General features: G+C 47.9%; 1 protein-coding gene across 1 annotated transcript in view; it reads right to left on the bottom strand.

The window, feature by feature from the left end:
• Positions 1-14: 14 nt before the first annotated feature.
• The window catches only part of LOC129812085 (kinesin-like protein KIF13B), a 132,118-nt gene continuing 116,428 nt past the window's right edge, over positions 15-15,704 (bottom strand). The window contains exons 27-41 of the mRNA XM_055864036.1: positions 12,244-12,393; positions 11,653-11,682; positions 11,292-11,391; positions 10,853-10,979; positions 10,677-10,732; positions 10,397-10,521; positions 9,795-10,070; positions 9,340-9,492; positions 8,998-9,075; positions 8,819-8,872; positions 8,567-8,690; positions 7,772-7,905; positions 5,614-5,676; positions 4,489-5,185; positions 15-4,262 (exon numbers count right to left, since the gene is read on the bottom strand). Coding sequence (XP_055720011.1) covers positions 4,054-4,262; positions 4,489-5,185; positions 5,614-5,676; positions 7,772-7,905; positions 8,567-8,690; positions 8,819-8,872; positions 8,998-9,075; positions 9,340-9,492; positions 9,795-10,070; positions 10,397-10,521; positions 10,677-10,732; positions 10,853-10,979; positions 11,292-11,391; positions 11,653-11,682; positions 12,244-12,393 — 2,376 coding nt within the window. The 3' untranslated portion in view covers positions 15-4,053. The remainder of the gene's footprint in view (positions 4,263-4,488; positions 5,186-5,613; positions 5,677-7,771; positions 7,906-8,566; positions 8,691-8,818; positions 8,873-8,997; positions 9,076-9,339; positions 9,493-9,794; positions 10,071-10,396; positions 10,522-10,676; positions 10,733-10,852; positions 10,980-11,291; positions 11,392-11,652; positions 11,683-12,243; positions 12,394-15,704) is intronic.

Raw genomic sequence — 15,704 nt, 5'->3', positions numbered from 1 at the left:
GCAGACGATAGAAATTAAATCTTATCATTTTTTTATTCTTTCCTTTACAGGGAGATTATTGTCCAGGTGATAAAAAAGACATGATTATTCTTTGGATTTCAGCATAGAATTACACAGAACAATTAAATTAAATCAAAACCCAAACTTGCGCTCAGATTGTTAAGTCTTAATATGCAAATATATACATAGTCACGCATTCGCTCACAGAAATACACTTCATGACACGCAAATGATTGATTATAATAATAACTCAAGACTTCAGGACGAGGCACAAACCAGAGCTGGTCTCAAGTGAGTCGTTGTGTCCAAATTGGAACCCTATTCTCTGTGCACTATATGGGGAGTAGAGTGCCATTTCATGACGAAACCGGTGTACAAATGGTCTGAAGATCGGGCCCAATTCCATTTCTGTCCCTTCCTCCAGCTCAAAGCCCTTTAGAAATGGAACGTGGCTCCTGAGTTGGGGGTAAAGATTCTCTGCTCTAGTTGATGTCTGTTAGTGAGCTCCCATGGGGCAGTGGGTCTGATGTAGTGTGAAGAAAGTCTTCCAATATACAGGTCTCTCTCTATGGCGGGAGTTTAAGGGTTTGCAGTTATTGAGTCTTGCTTTGCCAGACTGGGTTTAATAACTAAAAACCTCTGAGGGGGACAGACTGAAGGCCACATAAAGGCAGGTGTCATATTGCTCTGAGCTCTGGACCAGGGTTGCCAAAGATACACAGGAAATGCATATAAACAAATGTATACTCTTGAAATATTTCCCACATAACGGTTTGTTGCATCTGTGTCCTTGGGCCTTTAAAAATATGCTCACAGTAGCACTTGATAAAAAAAACAGAACATGCCTTCTGTGGAATGATGAAAGGGTAACTGTATAGACAGTCTAAGGGTCAAACTCAATAAAATACAGGGGTGTATTCATTAGTTGCAGACCGTAGCAAAAGTGGTTTTCCATTTACTCCACACAAGAGTTTCTATTGGACCAATTCAGGTAGGTCCCTTCCCTACCTGAATTGGTTCAATTGCTTCTGGTTCCTAGTGAATACACCCCCGATGTGGTTCTGAGCGCAAACAGTCAAAACCATATATAGTCAAATATAAAGTCCATGATGACACCTATTGAAATGAAAGACAGAGGATGCATGTTTGACAAATGACTTCCTCTTCCTGCCTTACTCAGCATTCAGGTACATGTGTACCTGCTTTTCAGTACAGAAAAGTATGCACTACTGTAAGTCGCACTGGATAAGAGCATCTGCTAAATTACAAAAATGTGAATTTTTACAGAAATGAGGACGGTTTCCGCAAATGCGGGAACACTGCTTTTAAAAGGTGCATAGCCGACAAAGTTTGAACAGATTGAATCCCGGCCTCACTGCAACTATTTTGAGTCAGAAGCGAAGACTCCACCGGCAATGTGAAATAACCGATAAAAGTTAATGAAATGTGTTTGAATCAGAGCTACTTCCTGATATGAGAGAGAGAGAGAGAGGCACGGAAATAAAGAAATAGATAAGCCTGAAGTGATCTCAAAACACTCTTCAGTCTCTGTGCAGAGGTGAGAAGACGAAGGCCAAATCCATTCATTCCAACACTGCGCGTTCACACACTCAGTTCCCCTCCTATTACCACAAGTATGATCACTCGGTAAACGCTTGACGACAAACTTTTTAAAAAACACCTAGCTATAGAAAGAGCAATGTAAAGTGTCTGACCAACTTGGTACATGACAATAAATAAGCACTTGCTACGTTCCATTTCTCTATCAATTGGCCAGTCATCAGCCCATAGACAACTCCTCCTTACTCTCTCCCATCTCAAGTGGTGTATAGAAGGCTAAAAAGCAAGACTAGAATGTCAATGATGGAATCCATTTACAGTTATATAACAGTGACTATAGCAGCACCATTTCTCATAAAATCACTTGTGCAAGCAACAATATTTTCCAGTACAATTTAGAAGGCTATCTATTTCACATGATAAAGGCATATGTACAACCATTAAAATATATATAACATTGCAAATTTAGGCTTCTCTTAAATCAGATGATAAAGAGTCAAAAGAAATGTCATAGCGTTGGGGTGAAGGGGTCGAGCTTTCAGATCCTTCATGTCACTCTGCTCCATGCTTGCTGGATGGACTTGTGTTAAAACCCATCCTGCATCTCGTTACAGTTTGTACCTCCGCTCACTAGGTGAGAATACACAGTTTACATTTCTATTCAATGGAATTTCAAAAAGCCAATCTGCAGTTGTTACATCCATTTTGGGATGTTTAAGTTAATGATATACACCCATTGATTAATTTGAGAGAGGTTACATTTCTCCAGTCCCGTTTACCAAAACTGTGGCGGGGACACCACTTTGTTGTTGTTTGAAATTGCAGATTGCCCCTTTAAGTATTAACTTCAAATGTCTAATAAAAATGAGATTCACTACATTTTGTAAGAACTTCAGGGATCAATTAACATTTTAAATAAAATTCCATAGTTTCAAACAAAATAACTTTTAAAACAATCTGAATCTGAAAAAACACTGCTCCCACAACCTTGCCTTCTTTCATCTCCCAAAGCCATTGACTCTGTATGTAAATGATAGACCCTATTACAGATCTGTATCTTCACACAAATGGTGAATGTATGCAGAGATCTTTATCCCCCAAAACACAACTCAATGACAAGCATAAAACATACCAGATCCTACCTTCCATCCAACATCCACACGTTACATGAAGCTCCACAACATTAACACAAAGTTACATACACACAAGACCAGCAGTCCAGCATACATACCACTGCTACCTCCTCAAACAGTTCTAGAACCAAAGACAACCATTCTGCTAACACACGTCACCAAACTAACCTCTAACGTGCAAAATCTCCCAGTGAGCACTTGATGTTAAAAAGACATTGAGAAAAGCAATTTCAACCAATTTTTCTCCCAGGGCTTCTCATAGTGGAACCATCCTTCAACTTACAATTTAAAACCAACGGCTATTACTGTTGCACAAACCACGTCGTCATAACGACGGTGCTTCATCTTTCAGATCAGCCGGAAACATGCACACACACAGACGTGCATATACACACACGCGCAGGGATCATTTTTCTCCCAGCCTATACTGTAAATTGCCATGGTTAAATTCAGCTTCAAGGGCCAAACCTTTAAAACACAGGCGCACACACACACAAATCTTCTCACAGGTACGTCCATGTCCACTCTGCAGTCCCTGAGATCACCTCACACTTACACAAGGCATTCTCGTCAAAGCTCAACAGAGGGAGAAACGTGTATCGAATAAAAACACTAAGAAATATAACAAAGTAAAATAAACTCATGAAGGCACATTCTGGAAGAATCGATCATTTCAGATGAATGACTTCACAGGGGAAACAGATACAGTAACTGTTAAAATGTCAGTCCACATAAAGGACTGATAATATCATTTAGTTAAAAGGGACAGTTCCATTCAAAAATAGGAGGGGGGGGGGGGTAAAATAGACAGTTCCATTGAAAAAAGAGGGGCGTTCCGGTCAGAGTCCGGTGGAATAGTAGTCTCATTCTTTCAGAAGGATTCTCGAAGTGTGACCAGAGTTTGATGACATCAGAGAAATTGATGTCATCACTTCAGAACCTGAACCTTGGCCCAAGGAGAAACAGTTCCTATTAGCCACCCAGTGGGTCACTTCATACAGACAGCAACACTCTGTAGACTACTTCAGGTGCTGTGGAACCACTCAGGGCCTGTGCCCAATCCATACCACAGGCTGTGTCCAGATGGGGAGACAGCAGGGGCTTGTTGGGTAAAGGTCTTCCCTATTGAAATGAACCCAGACAGATCTAACGTACTGCTCCATAGCTACGGGTGGGCATAGGACAGGGACCGTTTTCCATTAGATGCAGTAGTATTGCATAGTTAGGGGGAGATTGAGAGACAGGGTGCTAAGCGAGATGGAGGCTTAGAAACAGGATGTGTTTCTAGTTGATCTGAGCCAGGAGACAGAGGGATGTGTAGAATAATGGTCTCTCCCAGCCAAGCCTGTTTCTCTCCAGTTCAGCTGCTCCAGGACTTGCGGTTCTCCCCTCTCCTGATAGTGGACTCTCCCCGCAGAACGGGCTGGTAGAACTCGCCGCTGCGCCGGTTCTCCGGGTTCCGTTTGGTGGAACGCTCCCGTCGGAGAACCCGGTCGGGACGCACCAGGACACCATAACCAGGGTTACAGCGGAAGTAGTGGCGCCCGCCTACGGACCCGTCGTTCTTACCTGTAGAGAGAGAGAATAAGACAAAGGGGTGAGGGGTAGACAAGGAAGAGAATTGGTTTAGTACTTTGAATTTCCTGAACTAAGCATTGCCTGCTCTGATGATTCTCGTGGACAAGGCCCTCTAAATTTGTTATTTTCAGGCTGTTTGCTTAGAGTTACATTTCTTCTAGTGTCATTATGGTGAGTCATGCGATTCTGTGTGAACAGTAAACACACAAACACACACCTGAGGGAGAGTCAAGCTCCACCCCGACCCACACGCCCTCGGCGAACTCAGTGTTGCCCACGTAGCGCACTGTCCCGCCCTTATTGGCTCCCACCATCACGTACACCCCCTCTCTCAGCCAATCAGGTAGCACGTAGTCGCAGCCGCCATCCTCGTCGTCCAGGACGATTTCCAGTCTCTCCAAACTCCCTTGTCTTCCTCCTCCTCTCGCCTCCACTTCCTCCCCCAGGATGCGCTGCTGGAACGACTTCAGGTCCGACGTCGACACCCTCTGTACGGAGAAGGGCTTGTTGCCTGTGGTGACGCTGTAGCCGGGACCTGTGGTGGCCATTTTGTTGTCATACTGAGGAGAGGCAGCAGTAACACCGTTCCGTCCAGCTCGCTGCTGCTGCTGGGTTCTGGGTAACGTAGTTTCAGGAGCATCAATCCCCTTTAGTCCCACCCCTGCATCTACGAGGGTGAGGGAGGAGGAGGGGCGGAGGGGGGTGGCAGGGTGGTCACCAGCGGTGCTGGCTGAAGCCTCGGTCAGGGTTGCAGTGGAAACACTAGTGGAGAAGTAGCCGCTGGAGGCCTCGCTGATGGGGCTGAGGGGATAGTCATGCTGGGAGGACGGAATAGGAAGAGGGGCTTCGGTGGACTCTGACCACCTGTCATTGGTCAGGGCCGGGATAAGGGCGGTCCTCCCTACCGTAGCAACCTACGGGGAGGAATCACGGCAATCACACTACAACAGGAATTTAAGAACTCCAACAAACTTAAGACTGACTGGAGCAAACCAAGACATCATGATGCCAACACAATTATCAATACCATAATGATCATCACCACCATCTTTATCATGAGATCCTCAGATCCCCTAGCTTACTACCAACCATAGCTTCATATTTCAGTCAATACACTGTCTCAGCCTGGAGAGTTGTTGTAAACTAACTGATTTCAACTAATCAACTATAACTAGACTGATCTCTACCGAACTACAACTCCCAGTGACCACAAGAAGTTGAAAAGAGGTCCTTTTAAACATATTTTTAACATCTTGTGCTCATAGGGAGTAGAACATTGAACAAGGGGGAGCAGGCAGGAGGAGAGTTGAGAAGAGATGACAGACTGACAGAAGGTTCTTACCGATTCTATCCTGATCCTGCTGTCTTCAGGCCCCGTCGTCTGCATGATGATACGAGGCATGTGCTGCCAGGAAGAGAGAGAAAAACAATTATTTTTCAAATGATTGAAGGTTCAATTATTCATTGAAATACATCAGTATTGTCTCACATTGTCCATAATTTTACGAGTTAATGTAAAAATTCAAAAGCTCAGTTGATTATATTCAGTGCTTGACAAAAATAATTTTAATCCCTAAAAATAATGGCTAAATCCATAGTGGAATTATCTGTCTTTAAAGAATGACAAACAGATGGTGGTATTACTAAAGATATATCGTCTTTATGGAAATTAAATAGCAAGCTTGGTATATCCTACATCCAGTCTTCAGGGACTTTTGACTTGATTATATATGGACATAACCAACTCAGTGGCATATGGTTCAGGTGTCTGCCCTAAGATTGGAAGGTTGGGAGTTCAATCCCCGGCCGAGTCAAACCAAAAACTGGCACTCAGCATTAAGGAGATAGATTGAGGGAAAGGCCCTGTCAGTTTTTTGTTCTTCCTTTACCTTAAGGCTTGGACACACCGGTTAGCGTTTGCCGGCCGAGAGCAATCAGCACCTTTGAAAAGAGTGCCGGCCCTTAATTTGAAAAAATGTGTGCAAATCGATTTTACAAGTAGAAACACTCAAAAATGTCCACCGGCTGGTTTGGGCGATATGGCCTAAAAATAAAAAAAATACAGTGCATTCGGAAAGTATTCAGACCCCTTCCCTTTTTCCACATTTTGTTACTGTAATGGGAATTTTAATGTTTGTGCTTTTCTTATAAACTATTTCTGTGTTCATGCAAGTGGCTGACTGTACAAATCCTCACTATCGGTAGCTGCAATTTGGCAGCAAGCCCTTGTTTTGAGAACGAACGAAAGATGTCTCAGTTTCAAGGTCTCAGCTTAGAGAGAAGGCTCGTAAGGTATTGGTCTAAAACTGGTCTAAAACCTCAACACCCCTTCTAACCGGCTGAAATAGGCGAAAATGCCATTCAGTATGGTCCTTCACCACTTCTACCGTGAGACCGGAGTCCGAGCCAGCAACCTGTACACAGCATCCAGTCGAAGCTATCAGCTGCCTTTTCTCTCATGAGAAGAGAAAAGACACGCACTCTCTCTCAGGAGTGCGTCATGGGTCCATGTGGAGTGAGCATGGAGAGAGATCCAGTCCAAACGTATCTCATGCTGCTGGTGTACTGGTAGGAAAATGGACAAGACATGATGGACTGTAAAGGACAGCGTGAGAGACATTAACAGTAACACTCCCAATCCAACCTGAGAGAACTTGAGAGGATCTGGAGAGACGAATGGTGTGCCAAGCTTGTAGCGTCATACCCAAGGCTAGAGGCTGTAATCGCTGCCAAAGGTGCTTCAACAAAGTACTGAGTAAAGAGTCTGAATAATTAAGTAAATGTGATTTAAGTTTTTTCTTGTTAAGAAATTAGCAAAAATTTCTTAAAAACTGTTTTGCTTTGTCATTACGGGGTATTGTGTGTAGATTGATGGGGGGGGGGGGGGTGATACATTTTAGAATGAGGCTGTAACTTGTGGAGAAAATGTGGAGAAAGTCAAAGGGTCTGAATACTTTCCGAAGGCACTGTACCTCACCCCCTCGGGCCTTATTGCTTAATAATAGCACTAAACCGCTCTATCCCCAGTCTGTCTTCTGAGAGAGGCTTGTCTAAAAGCCTGTTATACAAGTGTGTTTCATCTAGTAACAGTCACTGGTCTAGATGGGACTTCCTCTGAATGCCCTAAATACCATCTACACTTTCCTCTGCTCAAATGCAGATGATGATGGGTCTCATTGTGATAGCAGCACTTGGTAAAAGGCCTGATGGACAAAATAAAAATGGAAATACAGGCTACACTGAAAATAAGGCATGGATTACAGCAATGGTTTGAGGCAGAGGACGGGGAGACGGTGAACTATAGTGTATTATAGACTCACATCGACCATCCAGTTTCTCAGGGCTCCCAGTTACTGACTGGTGTTGTGGCTAGAAACAGGGTTTGGTTTATTTGGTGTATCACAAGAAAATGGGAAAGGATTCAATGGGGTTACAAGATAAAAAAGGGAATGACTTATTTTAACCAAGGTCAAAAGGTCACTGGGGTATGTGCATCCTACCTGTAGAGAGTGGGGTGAGGGACGCAGGGGCTCCTTCTTGTCCTCGCGGGCAGGGAACAGGGACTTGAGCAGCTTGGGCATCTGTGGCACCAGGGCTTTGACTGAAAGATAAGAGGCAGCAAGCCCTGAACGACCTGAGGGGAGAACCGGTGGGAGAGGAGGAGGAAAGGGAGGAGGAAGAAAAGAAGGAAAAAAAGATGGAGAGGAGGAAAAGAGGATGGTGAGGAGGATTTGAAGGCAGGGAAAGTGTGAGAGATTAGGACAGGAAGTTGAAAAGCAAGCCCAGGAAATGACATTGAAAAATGTCACACAATGAAGAAAATGGCTGGACCAGGTCAGCGAGCAAGACAAAGAAATGATTCAAATAACTGAAAATAATAAAATAAAGATGATTTTAGCATGTGATAACATTATGATCTCTGGATTATAAGCATAAAAGACTGCAAATTAATCTGAATGATTAACTGTCATTGGTCACACTCACATTCATTACAATGACATCACTACTGAGAAAGTGAAATCAAAGAAAGAAAACAGACAATATGACTACTGTATGTAACACACTTAAAACAGTTGAAACACAAGACAACACTTGTAGACAGGACAGACAGAACCACACCAAAGGTCTACTGCACAGAAACGCGATATGACAGGAGGAGCGAGGGGTGGAGAGTGAGGGCAGACTGAGGTAGAGTCAGCCAGTCAGCAAGGCCAGGTTAGTAGAGCAGTCTCAGGGGGAGAAAGGTAGAGAGGACAATGGGGCAGGGGGAGAGGAGAGGGGAGTCAGGCCCTTACCTTGCTCTGGGTCCTGGATCTGGTTCTGTGGGGGAGTAGTAGGGGGAGAGGAGGAGGGACGAGGCAGGGTGTGGCTAAACTGGGGCGAGTTCATGAAGATGTCCTGCTGGCTCTCCCAGCGAGTCTGGAGCAGAGAAGACAGAAGAAAACAGCAGAGGTTAAAGATGTGAGGATTGATCTGTGTACTTTGGCATGTGGGGTTGTTCAGTTTGAGTATTAACAGTGGCACAGCTTCAACAGGGTTGTACTCACCTTGTTGTCGTCCAGATTGCAGTCAGAGGACAGGTCCTGTCTGCTGCCAGAGAGCTGAAGACGACAAGGAGCGAGAGAGAGGGAGGGAAAAAAGACTAATGTCATGACCTCAGTGGCTTAAAACTATTCAATAAATCAATAGGACCCAGTAATACCCCAACAGATGATGTGCCATTTACCCTGTGGACACTGGGGGAGCTGAGACTGCGTCTGTTACCCTTCCCTTTGCCTGCCAGGTGCTCCTTCACCGCCACTTCCTGCGCACACACAAATAAATAAGCAACAGTATCATTAATAAAATGTGTGTTAAGCATGTGAACAGCGTTTCCTGGTGACCCCAAGGGGTTCACGTTTTGTTTTTTGCCCTGGTATTACACAGCTTTTTCCAATAACCAACTCATCAGCCTTTGATTAGTTTAATCAGCCGTGTAGTCTTGGGACAAAAAACTAAATGCGCACACCTTGGACCGAGTTTGGGAAACACTGCTGTAGATAGTCCTAGTGTGAAGATGTGTAGTGACCTGTCGTAGTCGGTCCAGAGTGAGGATGTTCTCCACAGCCAGGACACTGCGGAGGTATTTCTCTATGGCCGCCTCGTTGTCGGCTGACTTGGGGTTCTCAGCGCTGGCGGCTAGACGAGCCAACATCTCCCTGTCCTCTGAACCCTGGGCATCCTGAGAGAAAGAGTTAGTAGAGCTGACAAAAAGACAAGACTCGATCTCAATTGCTAAAAAATCTCTTCCCCTTCATATGCACTGGTTGGAAAACACTACTTGACAGATGAAAACAATATGGTGGTGCCAAGGGTATCATTAGGTTGGCATTTCGCCTCCTCATATCAGTGCAACGAAGGAGAGGACGTGAGGAGAGGACAGACAGACAGTCGAGAGCTACAGCCGTTGTAGTAAATCACTACCAAAAAGAACCAAAGTAATTGATGATAAGTTAAGTCATTTCCCTCCTGTCACACCCTCACCCCGGGGATGTTGGAGACCACCTCGAAGGTGACCCCACAGCCGGGGATGGTGGAGCGCGTGGACATCCTCTTGAGGAGGTTCTGAGCGAAGCCCTGTCTGCCGGGGTTCAGGTTGACACAGATCCGTTTCCTCAGCACCAGCTGCATGTCTGCCGGATGGCTGAGCTGTACCACGCAGCGCACCGTCAGATACACCCTCTGCTCCGGGCACGCTCCACCGCGGCTCAGCTGGGGACACTGGTGCACTGTGGAGTCCCACGATGCCTCAGCTTTTACCTAGTGGAAGGGGTGGGGATACATGGCTGTGTTCATTAAGGACGCAAAATTCCAGTAACTTTCCCAAACATTCCCACGTTTTCCAGAAATCCTAGTTAATGGTTTTCAGTTTTTCTTTGCTGATTCTAGTAATGTTCCAATTTCTGGAGAATCTGGAAATATTGGGAAAGTTACCGGAATTTTGCAACCCTATTAGGGGCCATATGGTGAAATAAGGGGGGGGGGGGATTAGGTGGACTTGCCCAATTAGAAACACTGGTTTTGGTTTTCTTTTGCAAAGCGTTTTGCTACGCCGTGCTCTGATGAAAAGGACCCCTGGAGCTCACCTCTTCATCATAATGTTTGACGATCTGCAGGTCAAAGAATTCTTCCTCGTCCTCTCCGCTCAGAGTGGCGTCCCAACCCCCAGCCTCCGGGACCTCCAAAGCATCCTGGGAACTGAAGTCATCCGCTGGAGAGGCGAGAGAGATGACGAGGATGGGGGAGAGAGAGAGAGAGAGAGAGAGGTAGGTAAGAGAAAAACATGATTTAAGCGTGAAAGTGAGGATTTTAATAATTTACTGGTCACTAAACCAGTCAGAGATAAAACACTGAAGGAAAACGTACCACTGAGGTCCAGGAAAAGAACAGGGGTATGGGCCTCCATTCCAGGTAGGGGGACCCTAAAGACAAACAATGTACACAATTGTCAGATTCACTTCCTGAACAATATTAACATTTATGATTAAAAAACTGGATCCTTATACATTAATGTTGAGACCCAACTCTCCGGTCTCTCTCACCACTCTGCAGGAGCTCCAGGGATGCCGCTCCCAGCTGAAGGCACCATGACGGCGTTCCTCTCCTCGGTCAGTGTCAGGCGCCATTCCAACAGCTGGGCCTCCCTCTCCACGTCATCCTCTGTCTTCTCTGTAGAGGGAGCACAACAATGTCAAAGTCTATCTTCCTCAATTCCACCCAGATGTTCACACAGATGTGTAGGCAATCAGAACATTACTACCGTCCCTAACCAGAGGAATCTGTTTCCTGCCACCACTTCCTCTCCCTCATTTGCTGTGCCCTTTGACCTGCCGCCCAAACGCTACTCCAGTAAAGGTAGTTATACTTCCTCGTTCCTCCACTATACACTGACTGCAGTGTGTGTGTGTGTGTGTGTGTGTGTGTGTGTGTGTGTGTGTGTGTGTGTGTGTGTGTGTGTGTGTGTGTGTGTGTGTTAGTTACCTGGCTTGCTGACCAGGGTCTGAAGGTGTTGGTCCAGGTACTCCTGTCTCTTGGTGAGAGCCGTCAGCCACTGATGACGCAGACGCTCTAGATCACGCTCCTATTGGACAGAACGCACACACCAACGACCAATCAGAGCGAGAACAACAGGACCAATCAACCGGAGCGAGTGCAGGAGGGAAACCGGTCAAAACAATCACACAAAAAAACAAGACAGACATGACCAATCCATCACAGACCCACAGAAACAGGCACATGCATTGTAGCATCCTCTTCAGTGGAGTCGTCTGATTTGATCAGATACAGTGGGGATATATGAAAGAGATACTTCAGTCGAGACAAGACAGTGAAAAGTGTTTACCTGATAGCTGTCCATCTCATCCCCCTCCATCTGTGAGACAAACAAAATACACAATTGTATTAGTCCAGAACAGACATATCGTAAATGGCATTCACAGCCATCTTCCTGCATAGTAACGTACAGAGCATTCGGAAAGTATTCAGACCCCTTCCTTTTCTCCACATTGTTGCGTTACAGCCTTATTCGAAAATGGATTCAATTAAATGTTTCCTCATCAAATCTACACACCTGACAGAGCTAGAGAGGATCTGCAGAGAAGGGAGAAACTCCCCAAATACAGGTGTGCCAAGCTTGTAGCATCATACCCAAGAAGACTCGAGACTGTAATCGCTGCCAAAGGTGCCTCAACAAAGTACTGAGGAAAGGGTCTGAATACTTATGTAAATGTGAAATTTCATTTTTTCATTTTTAAAACATTTGTTAAAATGTATGTTGTCATTATGGGGTATTGTGTGTAGATTGATTCAATTGTTTATTCCTTCATTAATTTTAGAATAAGGCTGTAACGTAACACAATGTGGAAAAAGTCCAGGGGTCTGAATACTTTCTGAATGCACTGTATCTGTATAGGTATGTGTCCGTGTGTGTTACCTGTACGGGTTCGTTGTTGGCCTTGGCCTGGCGTGTCTGTCTGATCTCCACACAGCCCACAGACACGGCCAACAGCACCTCCGCTATCAGCGGCATCGTCCCACTGTCCTGCACAGACTTCACCTCCACCTGCAGACGTCTGGACTGGCCCTGAGGGGGAGGGAGGGGGTGAAGGAGGGAACAGATTAGACATGTCTTTGGGACTGGCCCTGAGGAGGAGGGAGGGGGTGAAGGAGAGGGAACAACAGATTAGACATGTCTTTGGGACTGGCCCTGAGGAGGAGGGAGGGGGTGAAGGAGGGAACAGATTAGACATGTCTTTGGGACTGGCCCTGAGGGGGAGGGAGGGGGTGAAGGAGAGGGAACAACAGATTAGACATGTCTTTGGGACTGGCCCTGAGGGGGAGGGAGGGGGTGAAGGAGGGAACAGATTAGACATGTCTTTGGGACTGGCCCTGAGGAGGAGGGAGGGGGTGAAGGAGGGAACAGATTAGACATGTCTTTGGGACTGGCCCTGAGGGGGAGGGAGGGGGTGAAGGAGGGAACAGATTAGACATGTCTTTGGGACTGTCCCTGAGGGGGAGGGAGGGGGTGAAGGAGGGAACAGATTAGACATGTCTTTGGGACTGGCCCTGAGGGGGAGGGAGGGGGTGAAGGAGAGGGAACAACATATTAGACATGTCTTTGGGACTGGCCCTGAGGAGGGAGGGAGGGGGTGAAGGAGAGGGAACAACAGATTAGACATGTCTTTGGGACTGGCCCTGAGGGGGAGGGAGGGGGTGAAGGAGAGGGAACAACAGATTAGACATGTCTTTGGGACTGGCCCTGAGGAGGAGGGAGGGGGTGAAGGAGGGAACAGATTAGACATGTCTTTGGGACTGGCCCTGAGGGGGAGGGAGGGGGTGAAGGAGAGGGAACAACAGATTAGACATGTCTTTGGGACTGGCCCTGAGGAGGAGGGAGGGGGTGAAGGAGGGAACAGATTAGACATGTCTTTGGGACTGGCCCTGAGGGGGAGGGAGGGGGTGAAGGAGAGGGAACAACAGATTAGACATGTCTTTGGGACTGGCCCTGAGGGGGAGGGAGGGGGTGAAGGAGGGAACAGATTAGACATGTCTTTGGGACTGGCCCTGAGGAGGAGGGAGGGGGTGAAGGAGGGAACAGATTAGACATGTCTTTGGGACTGGCCCTGAGGGGGAGGGAGGGGGTGAAGGAGAGGGAACAACAGATTAGACATGTCTTTGGGACTGGCCCTGAGGAGGAGGGAGGGGGTGAAGGAGAGGGAACAACAGATTAGACATGTCTTTGGGACTGGCCCTGAGGAGGAGGGAGGGGGTGAAGGAGGGAACAGATTAGACATGTCTTTGGGACTGGCCCTGAGGGGGAGGGAGGGGGTGAAGGAGGGAACAGATTAGACATGTCTTTGGGACTGGCCCTGAGGGGGAGGGAGGGGGTGAAGGAGGGAACAGATTAGACATGTCTTTGGGACTGGCCCTGAGGAGGGAGGGAGGGGGTGAAGGAGAGGGAACAACAGATTAGACATGTCTTTGGGACTGGCCCTGAGGAGGAGGGAGGGGGTGAAGGAGAGGGAACAACAGATTAGACATGTCTTTGGGACTGGCCCTGAGGAGGAGGGAGGGGGTGAAGGAGGGAACAGATTAGACATGTCTTTGGGACTGGCCCTGAGGGGGAGGGAGGGGGTGAAGGAGAGGGAACAACAGATTAGACATGTCTTTGGGACTGGCCCTGAGGGGGAGGGAGGGGGTGAAGGAGGGAACAGATTAGACATGTCTTTGGGACTGGCCCTGAGGAGGAGGGAGGGGGTGAAGGAGGGAACAGATTAGACATGTCTTTGGGACTGGCCCTGAGGAGGAGGGAGGGGGTGAAGGAGGGAACAGATTAGACATGTCTTTGGGACTGGCCCTGAGGGGGAGGGAGGGGGTGAAGGAGAGGGAACAACAGATTAGACATGTCTTTGGGACTGGCCCTGAGGGGGAGGGAGGGGGTGAAGGAGGGAACAGATTAGACATGTCTTTGGGACTGGCCCTGAGGAGGAGGGAGGGGGTGAAGGAGGGAACAGATTAGACATGTCTTTGGGACTGGCCCTGAGGGGGAGGGAGGGGGTGAAGGAGGGAACAGATTAGACATGTCTTTGGGACTGTCCCTGAGGGGGAGGGAGGGGGTGAAGGAGGGAACAGATTAGACATGTCTTTGGGACTGGCCCTGAGGGGGAGGGAGGGGGTGAAGGAGAGGGAACAACATATTAGACATGTCTTTGGGACTGGCCCTGAGGAGGGAGGGAGGGGGTGAAGGAGAGGGAACAACAGATTAGACATGTCTTTGGGACTGGCCCTGAGGGGGAGGGAGGGGGTGAAGGAGAGGGAACAACAGATTAGACATGTCTTTGGGACTGGCCCTGAGGAGGAGGGAGGGGGTGAAGGAGGGAACAGATTAGACATGTCTTTGGGACTGGCCCTGAGGGGGAGGGAGGGGGTGAAGGAGAGGGAACAACAGATTAGACATGTCTTTGGGACTGGCCCTGAGGAGGAGGGAGGGGGTGAAGGAGGGAACAGATTAGACATGTCTTTGGGACTGGCCCTGAGGGGGAGGGAGGGGGTGAAGGAGAGGGAACAACAGATTAGACATGTCTTTGGGACTGGCCCTGAGGGGGAGGGAGGGGGTGAAGGAGGGAACAGATTAGACATGTCTTTGGGACTGGCCCTGAGGAGGAGGGAGGGGGTGAAGGAGGGAACAGATTAGACATGTCTTTGGGACTGGCCCTGAGGAGGAGGGAGGGGGTGAAGGAGGGAACAGATTAGACATGTCTTTGGGACTGGCCCTGAGGGGGAGGGAGGGGGTGAAGGAGAGGGAACAACAGATTAGACATGTCTTTGGGACTGGCCCTGAGGAGGGAGGGAAGGGGAAAAACAGATTAGACATGTCTTTGGGACTGGCCCTGAGGAGGGAGGGAGGGGGTGAAGGAGGGAACAGATTAGACATGTCTTTGGGACTGGCCCTGAGGAGGAGGGAGGGGGTGAAGGAGGGAACAGATTAGACATGTCTTTGGGACTGGCCCTGAGGAGGAGGGAGGGGGTGAAGGAGAGGGAACAACAGATTAGACATGTCTTTGGGACTGGCCCTGAGGAGGAGGGAGGGGGTGAAGGAGGGAACAGATTAGACATGTCTTTGGGACTGGCCCTGAGGGGGAGGGAGGGGGTGAAGGAGAGGGAACAACAGATTAGACATGTCTTTGGGACTGGCCCTGAGGGGGAGGGAGGGGGTGAAGGAGGGAACAGATTAGACATGTCTTTGGGACTGGCCCTGAGGAGGAGGGAGGGGGTGAAGGAGGGAACAGATTAGACATGTCTTTGGGACTGGCCCTGAGGGGGAGGGAGGGGGTGAAGGAGGGAACAGATTAGACATGTCTTTGGGACTGTCCCTGAGGGGGAGGGAGGGGGTGA

This window comes from Salvelinus fontinalis, chromosome 15 (genome assembly GCF_029448725.1).
Source record: "Salvelinus fontinalis isolate EN_2023a chromosome 15, ASM2944872v1, whole genome shotgun sequence".
NCBI lineage: Eukaryota > Metazoa > Chordata > Actinopteri > Salmoniformes > Salmonidae > Salvelinus > Salvelinus fontinalis.
Note: the sequence above shows the minus strand (reverse complement) of the source record. Positions and strands in the feature narration are given on the sequence as shown.